The 18,965-nt window shown below is 43.4% G+C and overlaps 1 protein-coding gene across 1 annotated transcript in view; it reads left to right on the forward strand.

Moving 5' to 3' along the window:
• LOC105903002 (protein arginine N-methyltransferase 3) overlaps positions 1-18,965 on the forward strand; it is a 55,172-nt gene extending 36,207 nt beyond the window's left edge. Inside the window, exons 8-12 of the mRNA XM_031568628.2 lie at positions 1,872-2,059; positions 3,380-3,466; positions 9,996-10,046; positions 10,660-10,747; positions 18,314-18,965. Of these exons, the coding sequence (XP_031424488.2) occupies positions 1,872-2,059; positions 3,380-3,466; positions 9,996-10,046; positions 10,660-10,747; positions 18,314-18,423 (524 nt within the window). The 3' untranslated portion in view covers positions 18,424-18,965. The remainder of the gene's footprint in view (positions 1-1,871; positions 2,060-3,379; positions 3,467-9,995; positions 10,047-10,659; positions 10,748-18,313) is intronic.

Consider the following 18,965-nt stretch of genomic DNA (forward strand, 5'->3'; position numbering starts at 1 on the left):
GAGAGCATAGGGCACGCAATGCGCTAGGCTTGACGACATTTCAACACATTGACAAATGATTGGTTTATTTTGCTTTAGCAACCTGTAATTTCATTTTGAAAAATGGGGATAAAAAACCCACAAATAAAAGATAACAAAGCTTTGTCAACCACAGCACAGTCATAATCTCCTACAATAGTTCTATAGAACAAGAGTTCCAATGTTCAAAGAAAAAAAGAGTTCCAATGTTCAAAGAAAAAAAATGGAAATTTGTCTCTGTAATCTTATTGTATAGCTGTGCGTCTCAAACTAGTTTCATTATTGATGAACGTACATTTATGTTTTTACCTACACGGTAAGGAAAGCAACCTAAAAATTCAGAGAAGGTGCATGTTTTATTCATTTGTTGCAGGGATTTGACCTTTGTTGTGCTGCAAGAGATATAAAAGTAATTAAAACGGTTACACTTGGTGATAGCAGTGCCTCAAACTCCTTTTTTTGTGCTTGTATGGTAATGTATTTCCCTCTGTGATGGCATGTAGTCTTGACCCCTGGTAGGTTTTAGGGCTTAATTCTGGAAACATTAGCGTGACTTTCACATTAGCGTTCCATGGCGTCATTAAAGGGTAAGAGCTCACCACAGGAAGTGGTGATGGCTGCAAGCGTTCAGGATGGGACCAAGTACAGAATGGGACTAATGGCTGATGAATGTATTCATGACCATTTGATTCTCTGCCTCAGCTGAGGAGGAGGTGTCTTGTGCCATTATATTTCGCCAGGCTGTCTTGACTGCCATAACTCGTCTTTGTCAGATAACAGGGAGTAAATGTGAAATCGAAGAAAGGAGAGGTAAAAGTAGGACGAAGTTGCAGTCATCTTCCGTTAAATGATTTTAAATGATGAATATCCTCATTATGGAGGGGATATCAAATAGATGAGGTGTTGAACACCCACAAAAATGAATGTTTTGTTGGTTTTCTGCACACAGGGACGATATTAAAAAGTCCCTCAACATTTTCACTTTCAAGTTTTATTTTTATGTTTTAAATACAAATTCAAAGCAATTTGATCTCTGCAATATGCATACTCTTTCATAATGTATAGCTCAACTATAATCATTTAATTTCTGTTCTGTGCAGTTAATAACCTGCTGTTAAAAGTTTATAAACAACAGCCGTGTGGTAAAAGGCAAGAATCTCCTCTTTTCGACAGGAAGTTATGTAATATTCCTATTGATTACAAAACCATTAATCAGAAGTGCAATTAAAACATTTCTTGGCGCTCCTAAAATTGTCAGTAGAAAGTGCCACTGCTGACATTGGGAGGTTTGCCCAGTCCTGACAGGTTTCAAGTATTAGTATTCTACCAGCTTACATGTTTCCATGGTTTCCTTTGCTCCAGTCTAAGTGATGGCAGAAATAAACCCCAACTACCTAGAAAGGGAATAGAAGTGCAGGAATGTAACTGCTGAAGTGCAAGTTAAGCGCTAGTCAAGGTGCCAGTTAGGAAGGGAGGTGCTCTCTGAAGAGTTGGGTCTTCAAAAGCTTCTTTAAGGTAGAGAGGGACGCCCCTGCTCTTATAGTACTAGGCAGTTTGTTCCACCAATGTGGAACTACAAATGAGAATAGTCTGGATTGCCGTGCTTGCACACACCTACCCATTCCTGTTTTCCCTCTGGCTGCATGCTGTGTCAGCTCTTATGTATAAATGCTTGTTGTGTTCTTCCCTTTTGCCTGTGAGCAGCCTCGGCACAGAAAGAGACTGCTCTTGGAAACTCTATTTTTCCATCTGTCTGGTTACTCCAGGGGATGTGTGAATATCTAACCCATGCCTACCTGTGGTGCCTCTGTGTGGGGTTCAGGCCATCTCACCATTCCCTTATCTCTCTGCAGTCTATCCGGACGGCTGCAACATCAGTCTCGCTGCTGTGGGTGACACGGAGAAGCACCAGGACCGCATTGCATTCTGGGATGATGTGTATGGCTTCCAGATGGCCTGTATGAAGAAGGCGGTGGTCCCAGAAGCAGTGGTGCAGGTGCTGAACCCTGACACACTCATCTCAGAACCTGCGGTAATACAGGTATGTGGCATAAAGCATCATCTGCATGTTTAAGAGTGGGTGTGCATCACTGAGCCAAAACAACAGGGTATTTAAGGTTTGTTGTTTAGAAAATGCCAGGTTGTCATATAGTTTTGATGGAATTTGTTTTTAAACTAGTAATAAATAATTGGCTGATGTGCGTTTAACAGACTGAAAAATAAACTTGTCTGGGTAGTGATCGCATCACTCATTCAGATTAGCATTTTGTCTGTGTGTGTGTGTGTGTGTGTGTGTGTGTGAGAATTGAGAAAAGATCAGTGAATGAGGATTAGATGATGGGAACTAAATAACAGGCCTAAGGCAGAGCTAGAGAGTCAGAGGAAAAAAAGGAAAAGCGTTGAAAGAACCCCCCCAGGGTCAGGATGTGACGGTGGAATTGATGGATAAGTGTAATCCTTATTTAAGTTGCTCTTTAGTAAACCTCATTACTTCACTGCCTGCCCTGTGGCCTCAGTTCTTCAGAAAACACATCCAAAAATACAGCGAGATTGGAGGAAAACATGAGCACTTCCTCTGATAGCTGGCCTTCCATTCTTCAGTTTTATTTTCTGGCTTCATTTAATGGCCATTATTTTAACAGTGGATACATACTATTTCGTGTGTGTGTGTGTGTGTGTGTGTGTGTGTGTGTGTGTGTGTGTGTACATATATAATATTATAAAGCTTAAAGACGGTTCCATTTGTAACAATGTTATAACACAGTCTTGTGTGGAGTACTCATGCTACATGTAATATAAATGTCTTCCCTAAATTTAACATAAAATGTATTATTATAATAGTGGTTAGGGGCATGGGTTGTAATTGAGGTATATATTTGTAATGAACATCATATACTAGACTGTAGCCATTTGTAACAATGTTATAACAATATAACATGTTGGGAGCACATGAAGAACATTTACAGTGTCAACTTTTCTGCTCAATCATATATGGCCACATAGTCATCCATTTATGTTCTTTACATTATGAGTGTGTAGTTTCATTAAATGCCTCCTAAATCACAAGTTTGCCTTGTCCCCGCCATAAGGAATGCACATGGTGTGTAATGTAATGGATGCACAGATCGATCACCTCTGTTGGAAAGTGAAAAATGAGACACATTCTAATCCATTATCTTCCAATCCAATCAAAATTCTTTTTTTAATGGTGGTCGGAATTCTGTAAAATGACTACCTTCTTGCATGGGAAACTTTGCTTGAAAGATTAAATGATTTTTTCTAAGTAGGAAAAAAATGGAAACATCTCTTTAAATGACTTGAGGCATTTTGGGCCACATTTTTTCCCCCTGATCTCTTCTAGACGTTTGACTGTAACAAAGTGTGCCTTTCTGAGCTGGAGTTCACCTCTGACTTTACCCTGAAGGTTACCAAAACAGCTCAGTGCACAGTGAGTATGAACAGTTCTTACGTTTTCTTTTTCCTCCACTTGCACTCTCAGTGACCATTTCTCTCTGCCCCTCTCTACACACACACACACACACACACACACACAGAAACATTTCCTGAAGAAAACACAACCAAAAAGGGGCCAAACCCAAAGACTCAAGCAAAGGTATTTCTGTGAACCCGAATCAGAGACATCCACCGAACTCTATCTCCTCACCTAATCAAGGTTGTCAGGTGGGAAGATTAATTAGAGGTGTGGAGATGGATGGAGCACTTGATTGGCTAGGATGGGTCAGGTGTCTGAGGCTCCTGGGTGATTGATAGGCGGCCTGTCTCCCCACCGGTGAAGGTAACTTCAGGCAGCTGGAGGATGGGGCAGAATCATTTGCTTTGATTAGTTTATGGAGTAAACTCTGGAGTTTGTGTTGGTGAGTCATTGCATTAGAGCCCAAGTGCCTCCTACTGTTCTCCGATTCACGCTTAAGTCATGTTTTGCGCACCTCCAGTTGCACACATTTCAGTTATGCGTTTTCTCCCCTATCCGTGCCGATCACACCCACAGCGCTTAACTTCAGAATGAAGGCGAGCTCATGAAAAAGGTATGATCTATTTAATGTAGAAGTAAACGGAGTTACAACCTTGTTTAATTTGGCTGTCGGGAAAACATGGAACACAGGTTTTACATTTTACTTTGTTAATTTCATTAAAATCCTTGGAAAACATAAACCAGACCAAATTACACATTTGCAAGGCCAAGTTATGAAGATGTGTTTGAGGTGTTCATGATATAAAAACTGACCATTGAGAAGGTAGGCAGGCTACATCAGAATGCACGTTTCAATATCCCAGCTTGAGATCATGTTGCGTAATTATTAAACACTCACTAATCAAGTAATCAAACACCTTCCCACCGATGCCTGAAAATGCCACGAATGATTTTGATTAGGCCCGACAGAGAATGTGGATGATTACTATGGCTTGAAAGTTATTCATCCAGGCGCCTGCATAAGTGTAGTGGATCATGCCTTCACAATCAAGTCGAAATTGCTGGATGCACTGCACGTCGCTAAGCTCCAGTATATCGAAACAAGGTTGGAATACTCGCGGCCACCTTCTTTGCACTTAGGCACCCCCATTCCGTCTTTAGTTCAATTGCAGTAAAACTCAACAATACATTTTTTTGTTCTGTTTACCAAGCCTATTGTAGCCTATTCGAACATAAAGTAATATGTTACCTTATGTTGCATTGTAATGAAAAAAAAAAATGTAAAACCAACATTTGACACTCAAACATTGCAATTTATGCCACTATATGTTAAATAATGAACTGGACCTATTTCCGACTTCAAATGCAATATGGTGTTTCGTCTTGTAGTGGCGCCTGACTTACTACAGCCATCAGAAGCGTGTAGCTGAAAAACGCGCAAGTCACGGCCAGAATACGCTTAAATGAGAAACTCCATCTGAAGCGCGTAACTGCCTTCATGGTGTGTAAAAGGGGAGAATACTCCTAGGCTGAAAAGGGGATAGATATGCGCTTTAAAAAAAAAAAAAAAATGTATTAAGCACATGGCAGAATATGGCCCTCAGTTAGGATAGTATGTTTGAAGTGTGTTTTAATTGATGGTGGAACATTAATGAAAGCTTAGGGTGTTTGTGTGAACATAATCCTTTTGGAAATCCAAAGGTCATTTTTCTTTGGTGTCCTATTTCAGTCAGAGTCTTTCGTGTTGTGGGACTTCTGCGTTGAGTATTGGTTTTATAGATGAATCAATACCATGTTATTATCTCCCTTCCCTTCTTGGACTCGTCCTGGATTTAATGGCGTTTGTAAACATCCCCTCATTTTTCTGTCTGTTCCATAATAGGAAATGCTTTTTTTTTCTCTCACTCTCTCTCTTTCTCTGTGCTCATGTCGTGTAAATACATATCACCCATGTGCTATTTTTGGAATCGGGTAAGGAACACTGACAGGGTATGCTTGGCTTAAAGCGGGATATTTGGTAGATAAGCGCAGATGGTGGATTGTGCGCTGTGTTTGCGGTATGTTGCACGAGGCTTATTGAGGCCAAAAATGAGTGAAAACACTGTCGTGGCTGTGATTGAGCGCATGCTTGTATTCTCTCAACGACAGTCCATTCATCACATCAGCCTGCCTAACCTTGCATTAAATGAACAGCGCAACCCTTCGCTCTCGCGCTCCGGAGAGGGAAGACAAATAAGCCCCCTTCTCCCGCTTGAGCCATGAACACACGCTTGCCCTATGAACACACACTTGTCCAGGAGGGGGGGGGGGCTGGCTTGGTAATGATGTTCTTTTAGAAGGTTCTTTTTAGATCTCTCTTCTCTTTCTCACATGTAAATATGCAGTATATTCTTGCATTCACAAGTGATGGGTAATATACCATAAGGTCTGGTGCACACATGCAAATTGCCAGTTAAAACCAAATGTTTACTGTTGCAGTAGAAATAAATGACTGAAGCAAACGTTTGATTTATTTTAAGCGCTGCTTTCAAATTCAGCCCGTTCAAAAAGACTGAATACTCTTTTTAAAAAGTCAAGGACATATTTTAATGCTTTGAGTTAAGCACTCTAGTGATTTTCATCAGTCACTCTGCGGGGCTGTGTGTGTGTGTGTGTGTGTGTGTGTGTGGGGTGTGTGGTGAACACGAAACGTCCAGCGTTCCCTCATAATTAAAAGGCGCTTGTCCGCTTCCACTGCGGCGGAACGCCTGCACAGTGAAGGAAGGCAACCGCAAGGATAGGGAGAATAGGGAGCTAGTTTAGGTGGTGTGCCGTGGTGTGGTTTAACCCTTCCCAAGCAGTAACCAGGGAAAGAGAAAGTCAGTAAGGGAGGGGGGGTGATGTTGGAAGGGGGCTTGGGGTGTCCGAGTGTGACGCCTTCCACGCCTGAATAAACCTCATCAAAAGCGCATTAGCCCACCCTCTTCTGCTGCCCGCGCAGAATAATTGTATCAGGCCACACCATGCACTGCTCCGACATGATAGCAACGGAAAGGGCTCGATGATGAATTGCTCCCCGTTGGTGTTAGCGATGATGATAATTATTAATTTTCCCTCCCCCCAGTACCGTTCCCTGGGAGGTGCCGTGCGAGCACTGTGCGCACCGCCTCCACAGGCCGGCGGAAAGCCCGCACTCATCACTTATCCACGACACATCCCGGGTCTGAAGGCTAAACACTGATGAGAATAAAAAGCGCTCATTTTGATTTGTCCCATTTACACTTGTGACGTCCCCCCCCCCCTTCCGCCTCGTCGCCTGCTCTCCCCTCACAGGAGGGACTGTTCCCCGACGTCCTGGAAGTCACTCGTGGCAGAGACTGATGTTTTCAGTTTCTTGGGTGCAGATATAGACTCTGATGTTATGGCATGAACAGTCGTTTGATTAAGGGGAGAATATGTATTTGTAAAACTGACAAGTTACTGAGAGGGTTTATGATGAGTACAGGTTGATTAATAAAAACACATTCATTATAGCCTTATTATTCATTTGTTTATTTATTTTGTATTACTTACTCACTCTTGAAGGGTGGATAAAAAAAGAAATTGAGATTGTGATGTATCGTGATATTTCTGATTGAGATATGTCATCGATATACTGACACCAAATACCAAATAAATAAAAATGAACAAAGGGCAGTTAAAAAATAATTTATTTAAGGTATTTTAACCCTTTCACCAGAGCATCACTACCCAACGCCTCAATGTAAAGTGGTGACGGACATAGAACACAATTGTAACTGGCAGCAAAGAAGAAATTCCATGTAAAATAAGCCTATTCACTGGGTTAGTGGGGTCAGAGTGCACTTGACATTGTTTCTGTTTTGTAAAATCGCATACTCTTCTTTCATGATGTACATTATGTGACATTTCAAAGTTTTTTCCTTCTTCGCCTGTGTTATGGTGCATTGTACGGCAGGAAGAATATTGTGACCGTATCGAAGTGTGAGTTCACCTGTGATTCCCAATCCATTTACCCACACGTGTATTTATTTTGACCCTACTATTATATTTTATAGATGCTGTTTTTAACTTTTTTAATGCTTCAAGATATTTTTCACACAACATTTTAAAAAAAAACCTAAAGAAACATTTAAATGGAGATAATTAATGGTTTTCTAACATGCTCTGCATATCGAAGGTATGTAGTCTCTTAGGCTCATGGCTTATGTCTTTCGCTTTGAGGTCTCCTGGGTGCTTTAGCTGGAATGGGACAGATTATCTCTGTCGTGACCCTTGGGACAATGCTCTGTGAGCAAGAGAAAGGGCGGGGTGGGGATGTGGGCGAGGGAGGGAGGGAGGGAGGCAGGGAGGTGTGTGTGTGTGTGTGTGTGTGTGTGAAAGCACTCTAGATCTAGAGTGCAAATTAGGCATTGTACTTTCTCTCCACACTTTTGAAAACAATCTGATGTTCAAACCTGTTTATCAGAACTTTGTCACATGATGAAAGCAAAGACTGGACAGCGCTCTCCCTATCAATCATGTTTATGAGACACTGTCAGTGACGTTGACGGGAGGTTGATCTCTGCCATGGAATATCAGCTAGGTGACTCCACCCTGCCTGACGAGCAATTAAGGCTAATTCAGTAATTACTGCCCCACTAAACACCCTGTACTGTTCATTAAAATCCATAATTACATCCCGGTGACACAATTTTGCTCCAGCGATCTCCTCTGTGGTTTGGCTCACTCTTAACTGTCTATATCAATAAAGGCTGATGGCAATGGCCATCCGAAGTGGGTATAAAGGGAATTGTGTGTTCCTGTTTCCCTGAATGAATCTACATTACTGAATTAGTTTTACATTTGCATGTTGTGACTGTGTGGACTGTGCTTTCTTGTATGTGGGGAAAAAAACAGTTCAAGTGAGTAGTTGGAAATGAGTGGGAAATAATGATTAAGGCTGTTTGAGTTTTGTGCTCTGATAGAACGCTAATTAAGATATAATTGCATATATTTGTCATTACTCATATAATTACTCTTATCTGCCCCATTAGTCTTTTCCTTGCCAGTGCTGTATGTGTTGGTAGCATCAAAATCAACGAATAGGGTTTTTTTGTTGCGCTCTCATAACACAGAAGAACACTCTACTCCCTCACCTCTACGCTCTCCTTCAGTGCTTATCTGCTCTCCCTGTTTCCTATCTTTCATCTCATCTCAGCATCTCATCCTCTCCTGTGTCTCATGCACTCTTGCTTAGTTCTTCCCTTTTCTCTCTTTATTTATGCCCCCTGTTCTTTTTCTCTTCCCTTCTCTCTTTCTTTTTTATTTCTGCCCCCTTTTCTCTTTCTTTCTCTCTCTCTTTATTTCTGCCCCCTGTTCTTTCTTTCTCTCTCTCTTCCCTTCTCTCTCACTTTATTTCTGCCCCCGTTCTCTTTCTCTCTTTATTTCTGTCCCCCGTTCCCTTTCCTTGTCTCTCTCTCTCTCTCTCTCTCCCTCCCATCGATTGTGCTCTTTGTGTGAGCAGGCTGGCCCTTGTGTTGTCAGCTGCGTCAGGATTAAAAGCTATTAGTTCTGCATCATTGCCACTACAAGTATGCTCCTGAGATTGATAGAGTTGCTCCTCTTTCACAGCGGCCGGACCGGGAGGAAAACAGGCTTTGTGTGTGTGTGTGTGTGTGTGTGTGTGTGTGTGTGTGTGTGTGTGTGTGTGTGTGTGTGTGTGTGTGTGTGTGTGTGTCTGGTGGGTGAGTGAGTGTGTTAGTGGGGTGTTCCTGCTTTTCATGCCTCTGAGAGTAGCGGTAGCCATCTGAATCATTTTCTTCACTCTATAATGTCAGTTTTCACCAAGATGTCCTCCTAATGCCCACCGCGTTAATGCATTGCTTGGTGCAGTAGTACGTCTTGTCAGGTGTCTCTGCGCCAGCAGGATTTGTGTGCATGGAGTAGGCAGTCTGCAGCATTTAAATATCTTCAAGAAAAGAAATGCTTCTGTTACATTAGTTTTTGTCAATGGATCTTTTGCTTGCTCAGCAGAATGTATGCTACATTTGTAGCGACACAGCATCAGAAATCATTTGTGAGGAAGCCATACCCAGGTTCCCACACACTCACGCACATTTGCAGGGTTGTTCATTTTCATACACCCAGGGGGGCTTGCAAGAGGGACAGTGTTTGAGTGGGTTAGGCCAGTGTATAAGGTACATTCAGAATGACGAGTGCTTGCTGTTGTATAACTGTGTGTTGCATGGTTATACTGACACTTAGTGTTGGTACTGTTTGGAAGGTTTTATCATTATTACCTAGATGTCAGATATTAGTTGAAATATGATCATCAATATGTCATCGTCACAGATGTATGTAACATACTATTTTCCTGTCTCATGAAATCGGCTGTGTGCATAAATCTGGAAACATCTTCTATGCATTATTGTATGTGTATATGTTGGTACTAAATGTAGTCCCTCTTATGACTATTCTGCTGCTAATTATTTCCCAGGGAAACTAAACTGTCCCGGGGTTTATTTGTAATGTCATGTTTTAACCTCCCCATCATATATCATTCCAGGCTGTTGTCGGCTACTTTGACATTTTCTTCGACAGGAGCTGTGGAAACAAGGTAAGCGGCGACGAAGTGCTGTTAAACAGCCAGCCAATTATAGTCACGCTTTGGCGTTTCTTATCCCTGAGGCAATCTGATTTCAGTCGGCAGCGCTGCCCCTTCTTGCTGAAATAAGCATTTACTCTCCACCAGTGACCAAATGGAACAGCCAGGAAATGGCCAATGCGTTCTGTGATGGCAGAATGACTGCTTTAATTGCATTTTTCCATTTTCTTACCACACTGCCTTTCAGTTGGTGGTGGAAAAGACGTATGACTAGATCTCAGGTTCACTTGAATCTGATCCATTTTATGGCTTGCAGTTTCAGCATACACAAACGATTGTTTGGGGACCTTCATGGTGCAGGGAAATGGATGAGACACATTCTGTATAACTTGCGCTGTAGCTGCTGTTTTTGTCCTTGGCACTGGTGCGTTACCTGAAATGCCTTTGAGAGGAGCTGTTTATATGGTCTGTAAGTTATGTGGTGGAATGCCGCAATATATGAGCAAGGGCCTTCTCTATTGCACACCATCTTTTGTCTGGAACATAACAGCACCCAAGTCTTACATTTGAATGTTTTGCAGTGGTTATTGTTTTGGAAGTAAATTATTTAATTTGGGCATTTTAGGTCATGTTTTCCACTGGACCTCACTGTACCAAGACACATTGGAAACAGACGGTCTTCCTGATGGAGAATCCTATTCCTGTTCAGTCAGGTATGTGACTTTTGGTAATCCTACCCATAGACATATATAAAAGCTAGATGTCTCGTCCGCGTTGCCAGCCAACGGAGTCGAACGTCCGCACATGGCGGCCATCTTGCCCCAGGCAGCTCGCTCACCCATAGCATTGTGTTGGTAGTGGTATGTACTTTTTAAATAACCATAACTTGTTCAATTTTCAACCGATTTTTAAACGGGTTGGTTTGTTATAAACGTCAGAGATGTAGTTATGACACTGCATACTTATGAATTATTATGTTATTTTCTTAAAAATATGCCAAAAGCATCCCGAATTATAACCACGTTAATAACGTTTGTAAGAAAACAAACCATTTGTAAATCCGTTGAAAATTGAGCAAGTTATGGTTATTTAAAAAGTACATACCACTACCAACACAATGGTATGGGTGAGCGAGCTGCCTGGGGCAAGATGGCCGCCATGTGCGGACGTTCGACTCCGTTGGACGAGACATCTAGCCTTTATATATATCTATGATCCTACCCCCCTTCCATGCCCTCCCACCACACACATTCCCCCATCACCCAGCCAGAGCAGCTCCATATCAGCTCGTCTGTGCAATCCCACCCCTCTGTTGGTGATTCTCCAAAATAAGTAGATCAACGGTGGCCAGCTGTTAACGAAACCCAATTAGATCCATCCTGGTAAAACCTAAGTAAGGAGCCGCTCCGCATGCGAGCCACCATGTGGCACAGACGTGTGCCTGAACAGCCCCGTCACCTGTTATTTGTTTTACATTGAGATCTATGAACGTCAGTCTGAGGTGCATCTTATCGGTCTCTGGGCTGACAGGGGAGTCATGGAGGCTGACACCTGTTATCTGTCAGAGATAAACAGACAGACCATGATCGAGAAGGCCCCCCGCTGGTGCTCCTCCATAAACACCCTGTAAAACTTTATGTGTTTGTTTGTTTTTTTTTGTTTTTTTGCGTCTGCTCAAGCCATCACAAGAACTAGACATTTAGTGCGTTGCACTCCTCTGTCAGTGAAATTAATTAGACACAACATGGAAGACGCATTTGCCGACTGCAATGTGGATATGTGTCCTGCTAATAAGGGTCAGTACTATGTGACTGTTTGAGTATTGCGTGTATATTATTGTGAACTGTGAACTGCCGGACTGTAAAAATAAGGCGCTGAAGGTTAACCTCGTAATGCAGACAGCATGCAGACAGTAATTCAGGGGTCAGCCAGTATTGGTGAATGTTGCCACCAGCAGCCCCAGACGCTGTATAAAATATAAGGAGCTCGGTGCATGTCGGCTGCGACCCCCCCCCCCCCCCACCTTCCCCGGCGGATGATGTGTGTCTTATCCTAATGGAAATCTGAGAGATGTCCACTGATGGGGCGATGGATGAGGACTCTCTTCCCAATCTCTCCACAGTCCATAAGACTGTCCACCATTATAAATGGCCCCGGCGTGAGTCCTGCCGTCCGCACTCATTTGTATTGGACACTCCTTGCCGGAGCCCTGCGATGATGAGGGCGCCGTCCTTTTGAGCCGCCGCTAACGGCTGTCGCGGCGCTGCTGATGAAAGCTGTCAGATAAGAGGGAGAGTCCCGCTTTGATGCTCGCTACTGTTTTCAGAGAACACGTTTTTGCTCGACGCCACAGCTCACTGAAAGATCTTGCAGGAGTAATTGGCTTCATACTTGTGTCCTTATCTCTCAGGTCATACAGTGGGAAACACTGCTGCCTTCTTGGTGCTGGGCGGCATATAGAAAATATTGATATATTCAATGCTATTTTGTACAATAAGTAAGAAATGGCCATTTTGTAATATCGAGCAATGCGTAATGTAGGCTATGCAGATTACCATCTGTGTGCGTTTAAAACTGACCATATTTTTATATCAAGAAAAAACATTGCAGCTCTCTTGGTCTCTCTCTCACACTCACACTCACACCTCTGTAACTATCAGGAAATGGGGGGACAGGGGGGATATTCTTTATCCAATTACGTTTAGTTCTCTGTGAAGCTAGAGTCCGAGCTCCGACCATCACAGCCTTCATCATATCCTTAGTAGCTAGTGTCAGTAATCAGTTTAGTTCAGTTTCTTTTCACATACTGTATATGGTTGCTAAGCAGAACAGTTTTTTTTATTGCATCAATTAAGAATATTTTTGTTACAAGCACGATCGTGTTGTGAAGTTGCAATTGTAGCCTACACCATGGCAGATGGGTAGGTTTTCTATTCATGTTGAATTTTGTCATCCACCCTACATATCCAAATGCCCACCACAGGATGACGTCTTGATAAAGTCACTGCTTATTGATAGTTCGAAGTAACCTGATCATATAAGTTAACACCAGTGGCTCATTTTCAAAAAAATTCCCATGTGACTGCCTGAACTTTATGTTTAAGATGTATGCTGTCTGTAGGCCAACAATTGTCTTAGGTTTTTTTTTATGTCTGTTTTTTGTAAATCCAGAATTGTTGCAAACACCCACATTTATTTTTAGTCTTTGATATATATGCTGTATTTGTTTTTTTTTATTATATCAATTGAACACAACTATTTAGATATAGGACAGTTTTCTGTATTACAAAGAAATACTGGTACTTAAACATTATACTTTTTTTTAACCTGTTTTTGATTATATCCTATCATATCGTATATCGCCATTCATCTTAGTATATCGAGATATGAGTTTTTTTTTATAGTCATAATGTATACGTATGTTTACTTAATCTCTGATGCCACTGCTGCTGGACAACATCTGCATTGAGTCTGTCATCCCAGCTCTGCGGCCCAGTTGCCTACGTGTGTGTGGAGTTGTATGTTCACTGGACCCTGGGGAGGTCGCAGTACTGAGGACAGTGGCTCCATACTGTGGCGGTATGAGCAGTTGCCTTGTCAGTGGAGCTGTGATGGTGGAGAGGAGGGCAAGAGGAGAGAGGGAAAAGTCAGCAGAGGGAGAAGGCAAGAGTCTCCCCATACTTATATCACTCTGGAAGCCACTAAGTGGTTCTGACAGAAGCGGTAGTGATTTTTTTTTTTCCTTGTCACTGCTTCTGATGTCAGCTCAACCTAGCATACATCCCTCCTTTTCTCCATCTCCGTCTCCTCTACTTCCACACACTCAGCATGAATGGATTGGGTGTTGGCCTGGGAGGCTCCGGCATCCTCCAGTATGTCACTCTCTCACTGGCTGAAGGCTTCTGTTGCTTGTGTGTGTGACTGTATGTGTTGCTAATCACTGTACTCCTCACCTTGGACAACGCTGATGCTACAGGACAGCTGTTCCCAGATCAGCACCACCAGCTTTATAATCCAAAGCCTCCACCGTCCCCAGGTTAGGCCAGGCTCTGGAAGCAACGGTGGGGAGTTGCCTGTAATGAGAGAGATTTGCCTGCCGTTGCGGTGTGTTTGTTTACCGCGTGTGTTCAGGACTCGGTGAGCGGTCAGGGGTGCATGCTGGACTCCGTGCCAGCTGAAGCCCATTGGCAGTAATGAAGACAGATTAACCTCTGAGGCCATGTGGAAGACCTCTCCTGTCAGGTTCTCCATGAGTCACTGATGCTGAATCCTCACACCTCCCGTCAGTGCAAATGCAGGTGTCTGTAGTCACGATTCCTCTGCCCTCAGAGGACAGGCTTGGGTGTTTTTTTTTTTTTTGCCATTTTTTTAAGCTGTTATGAATCTGGGGTTAAGAGGGAGAGATGAGAGATTAGAAAAGGGGGAATACGGCACAGAGCAGGGGGGGGGAGCGGGAGATTTATCGACTCGTTTGTCGCTCTCATTCTCTCCAGTCCAGTGGCCCGCCGGTCCCAGACCTCCCTTCTCTGGTTGTTAAAACAGAAATTAGCTTTTTTTTTTTTTCCTTCTTTCTTTAACAGCGCTGGGATGCTGGCTGGCACCCTGCCACGCTCCTGTAAGACTGCTCTTACGGTGCCGGCCTGGGTCACACACACACATTCACCCAGCCCGGGTCCCTTCACGCGCCTCCATGCTCCGTCGGGAGTTGAGTTCTCAAAGTCAGCCCAAAGGCAGCTCCAGAACTCACTTTAACAGCCACCCCATTGCCTAGCTTGTGCATTTACCCCTAACCACACGGAGAAAGATTATTCATACAAAAAATATCGATGTGTATAAGGGTTGACCACAGCACTTCCTAGCCAGGTGGACAGAGAGGGTGTGTGATCCACCTTATGAATCCCACTCTACAGAACATGCTCCTTCCTTGTTCTGGAAGTACTTGACAAGGAGCCTCTGTTGCCATTTACAGAGAAGATTTAGAGACAGTGGTATATAAAAAAAAAAAAAGAGTTATTGCATCAAATATAACAAGTATCAAATCCTCCTGGTTTATGACGGTCAGCTGTGTGATGTATTGCTAACAGAGTGCGGTCTAATTTAATGTTTGTGAGAGTCTGTAATTAGTTTTCTTGAGCTGCTGTGAGGGGAGGTGCGCTGTGAAAAGAGAGCCATGCAACAGTCTGGAACCTCACCTCCTCTAGAGCCGCCTCATCCTGGCAGCTCCATAAATTAGACAGGATATCATTTGTCTTGCTTTGTTTTGTTTTGTTTGTCCTATTAAGAAGTGTAGATGATTATTTTTCTTTGAAAGCAGGTGTTGCAGGAAGTCACCTACTTAGGTGTGCGGCACAGCGGAGAGGTCATACATTGTGTTGGCCTTCCCATGATGCTTAGCATGTCACAAAAGGCAGCCTTAATGTCACATTCTGCCAATGATCTGGGCCAAGAGCAGGTTGTGCATAATTCACAAGAGTTCGGAGTTTGTTATTGGACCTCAAGAGACAAACCCAATGTTTTTGCTCTGCCGTAACTCCCAGAAGCGATGGGACCTGTCGTGAGGCCGTAGGGTCCTTGAGGTGTCCATGCCAGGCGGTCTCTGGAGAGGAGTAGAGACAGAGAGGGAGGGAGGGAGGGAGGGAGGGAGGCAGGGCGAAGGAGGGGGGGGCGAGCCCTGCTGGGAATTTAGCGGGCTGGTTTGGTGATTCCACGGGCCTGTTTTATGGCCCCCAGACAGGGCTGGTGAATATACGACCCGGCGTGGTGCCGCAGAGGGCTGCTGGATCAGAATGCTGATCCCTTCAACTCTGCGGTAAGTAAGCACTGCTCTAGAGTAAGATCACGCCCAGGCCTCTGGCTTTCCCTTGATTTAACCTTTACTCAACTCCAGTGCTTCTGACAAGGTCACAGTCCAGTTCTGATGGTCATCTCATCCCTGCCTTACTGCATTTAATGTAATGGCATCATAATAGAATTAATAAACAGTTTATATGTTAATCTAATGTACATTTCGGAAAATTTTAACTGACTTAAGAGTTACAACTTACTCTTGACTACTGTGTTTTATAATATGTCGTCTATATTCCTAGACATGATCTGTTTTGAAATGCAATTTTCAAGCCATCACACATCCCCATCAATTCTTCCAATGCTGTATCAGAGTGTTGGTGGTTTTTAATGTAAATGGAATAGTGATGTATGAAGGGGCTCTGAGACAAGCACCATTTCTTTCCATAAGTTCTCCACATGGTTAACCCTCTCTTAGCTTCGGCTTGCCCACCTCACTTCCCAGGCACAATGGCATTTTATCAAACAGTTGTGAATGGTTAGTGAGTCCGTTAACATCTACTAAGTCATGCTGGTACCTCCATGTGCAGGTCCTTAAGGAAATCAAAAATGCTTTATGTCTTCAAGGGGAGACAAATGGGCATGGATACCCGTTTGTTTTTCTCTTTTTGCTCTCTACAAACCTTAGTTTCATTCCCAACAGAATCTGACTCTATCCATTGAGTATTTATCACAGGCAATCTAAGGTCAAACAATTACACTTTAGTCCACTTTTTGAACAGGGAATGCAGTCGGCATCACAGTTTTTTTTTTTTTTTTTCAAGCCCTGTTGGAAATCACTGTGTGCTGTTAACAGAGGGTGACCACTCTTTTAATTTCTTCCTCAAACTTCAGTGTCCTGACTCACTTTATATACACACACACACACACACACACACACACACACACACACACACACACACACACACACACACTGTTATGTGTGATTGGGTTTAATGGATGCCTTACTGTCTGACTCAAACAGTTTTTGAGAGATGACTCAATGTGTCCGTGTATAGCAGATAGAGGAAATGGATAGTCTTCTGCCAACATTCCTGTGCATGGTTGATTTTAATTAAAAGGACTGGCAAGTGGTATTGTTTTTGCTAAATGTTCTCTTTCTTCCGTGCTTGTTCGCCACTCATGTGTAGGCGATGAATACATTTTAGAGGAGGTGGATGGGAACCCTGAGAAAAGTCCACTCCACTGTTTCTGCAGTGGATCCGGGTTTTAAATCTTCCCACTTCTTAGTTGGGAGTCCAATGTTGTCCACGGAATGAGTTTTAAATAGTCACCGTTATTCATGTGCGACCCACTGCAAGCCTCAGGAGCTCCCTTTGCGCTTCAGCATCAAATTAAATGCTCTGTGAAAACTTGGAGAATCTAATTTTAAGCTTGTGGTTAACTTAGACGCCTGTGATGACCCCCCACCCCCCACTCACTGACTCACTGCTCTGGACCTCAGTGGTTTGGTGAGGAAATGATCAAGAAGATGGATGTAGAGTGTTTGCTAAATGTGTGGTGCTGGTCTGAGAGTAACTCGGAAGCAGCCATTGGCATCATCTTTGCATCGAAAGCATTTATAAGTATCAGTCCTGGTCTGGGGGAGCTGTTTTTTTTTTTGTCCTATGTTTTATTTTTTTTTTGGTTTTGAATTTTTGATTCTACGCTGTTCAGCTCCCCACCACCACCCCCCTCTGGCTGATTCAGAGAAAGCGGTAGATTGCCAGGCTGGCAGGCTAGTGCTCGTTGACAGCTGCGTCTGACTGTTCATGTTGCGGTGGAGAAAACGCTGCACTCAGCAGTCTCACCCACACCACCACCCACCCCCCCCCCCCCCCCCCCCCCCCCCCAACCGAATCTCACCTTCAGCAGTGGGGGACCGTGAGAGAAAGGAGAGTGTGGGGGAGAAAAGACCGCACAGGGCAGGAATGGGGGCTTGTTTGCCGATTGGGTAAACATTCATTTATCCCCGGCAGTGAAACGTGAAGTTAATCAAAGTGATTTTCTGCTGTAATTATTGTCATTGTCCCCCAGCCCCTTTGAACATGTCTGCTGCAACTGAGCAGTGCACGCGTGAAGCTTCCTCCGCCATCTGGACCTGATCTGCATGTGTAACCTTCCTCCCAAGACCCATCCTCACAAACACTGAAGAGAGTACTGAACCAGAATGGCCCATTTGTGGCGTTGCGTTCTGTTCTCTTCCTGAGCATGTCGCCAAAAACTAAAAACGTAGATTGCTTCATTCAGTTCATTGTTACTGGCGTTTGCATTTCTGTCTGTTTTTTTTATGTTTTGTCCCAGATGGTGATCTGCTTTAGACTTCCTGTCATAGCTGTTCCACACCTCCTGAGGCACACGTTTTTGAATGATCAGGATTTGCTCGTGCCATGCTGGAGGCTGTCTCTTAGGCCTTTTTGTTTTTCTGTCTGTAACCCTGTCATCTCTTCATCCAGGTGAGGACCTGCTGGGGAAGATCACAGTCCGCAAGAACAGGAAAGACCCGCGTGCCCTCCTCATCACCCTTGAAATTGCAAACAGGAAGCAGACGTACAGTGTGCAGTGAAGTTGATGCCCATATTAAGCACTGGTTCCCACATAGATTTCTTCAGACATTCTAATGCCGAACACGGAATGCTTGCATAAACATGGCTGTCATCTACATAGCTCTGTGGCAAGTACCCAACTGTGATTTGTAAGGTTGGTGTGGAAAATTGAATTTCACAATCGCCCATTTAAAATGAAGAAGCAAAGCATGGGAAGATGGTATTGGTTTAGATAGCTATCCATTCAATTATGGCATGTCCCCTGTTCTTGATTGACATGAGTTGATGTTTGAACAAGGACTCACACATTTTTTTTGTCTACCTCTGTTATGAAAATAAAAATATTACTTTTATTTGTGGGGGAAAGAAAATCCCTTTGTTCATTAGTCATTAAAATTGCAGACACTGACATTCAGACATGCATACACCCCTGAACAGCCGTGCTGACACAAGGCTAGCTTCAGGTTCAAGTTCTCTGCCAATTCCTCAGTCACAGTAGCATTTTTTGATGATGGTTCCATCCTGAAGTTGGTTGTGCTCAATAAAGTTTGTTTTTAAATTA

The sequence above is a fragment of the Clupea harengus genome, chromosome 6, assembly GCF_900700415.2.
Source record: "Clupea harengus chromosome 6, Ch_v2.0.2, whole genome shotgun sequence".
NCBI classification, from domain to species: domain Eukaryota; kingdom Metazoa; phylum Chordata; class Actinopteri; order Clupeiformes; family Clupeidae; genus Clupea; species Clupea harengus.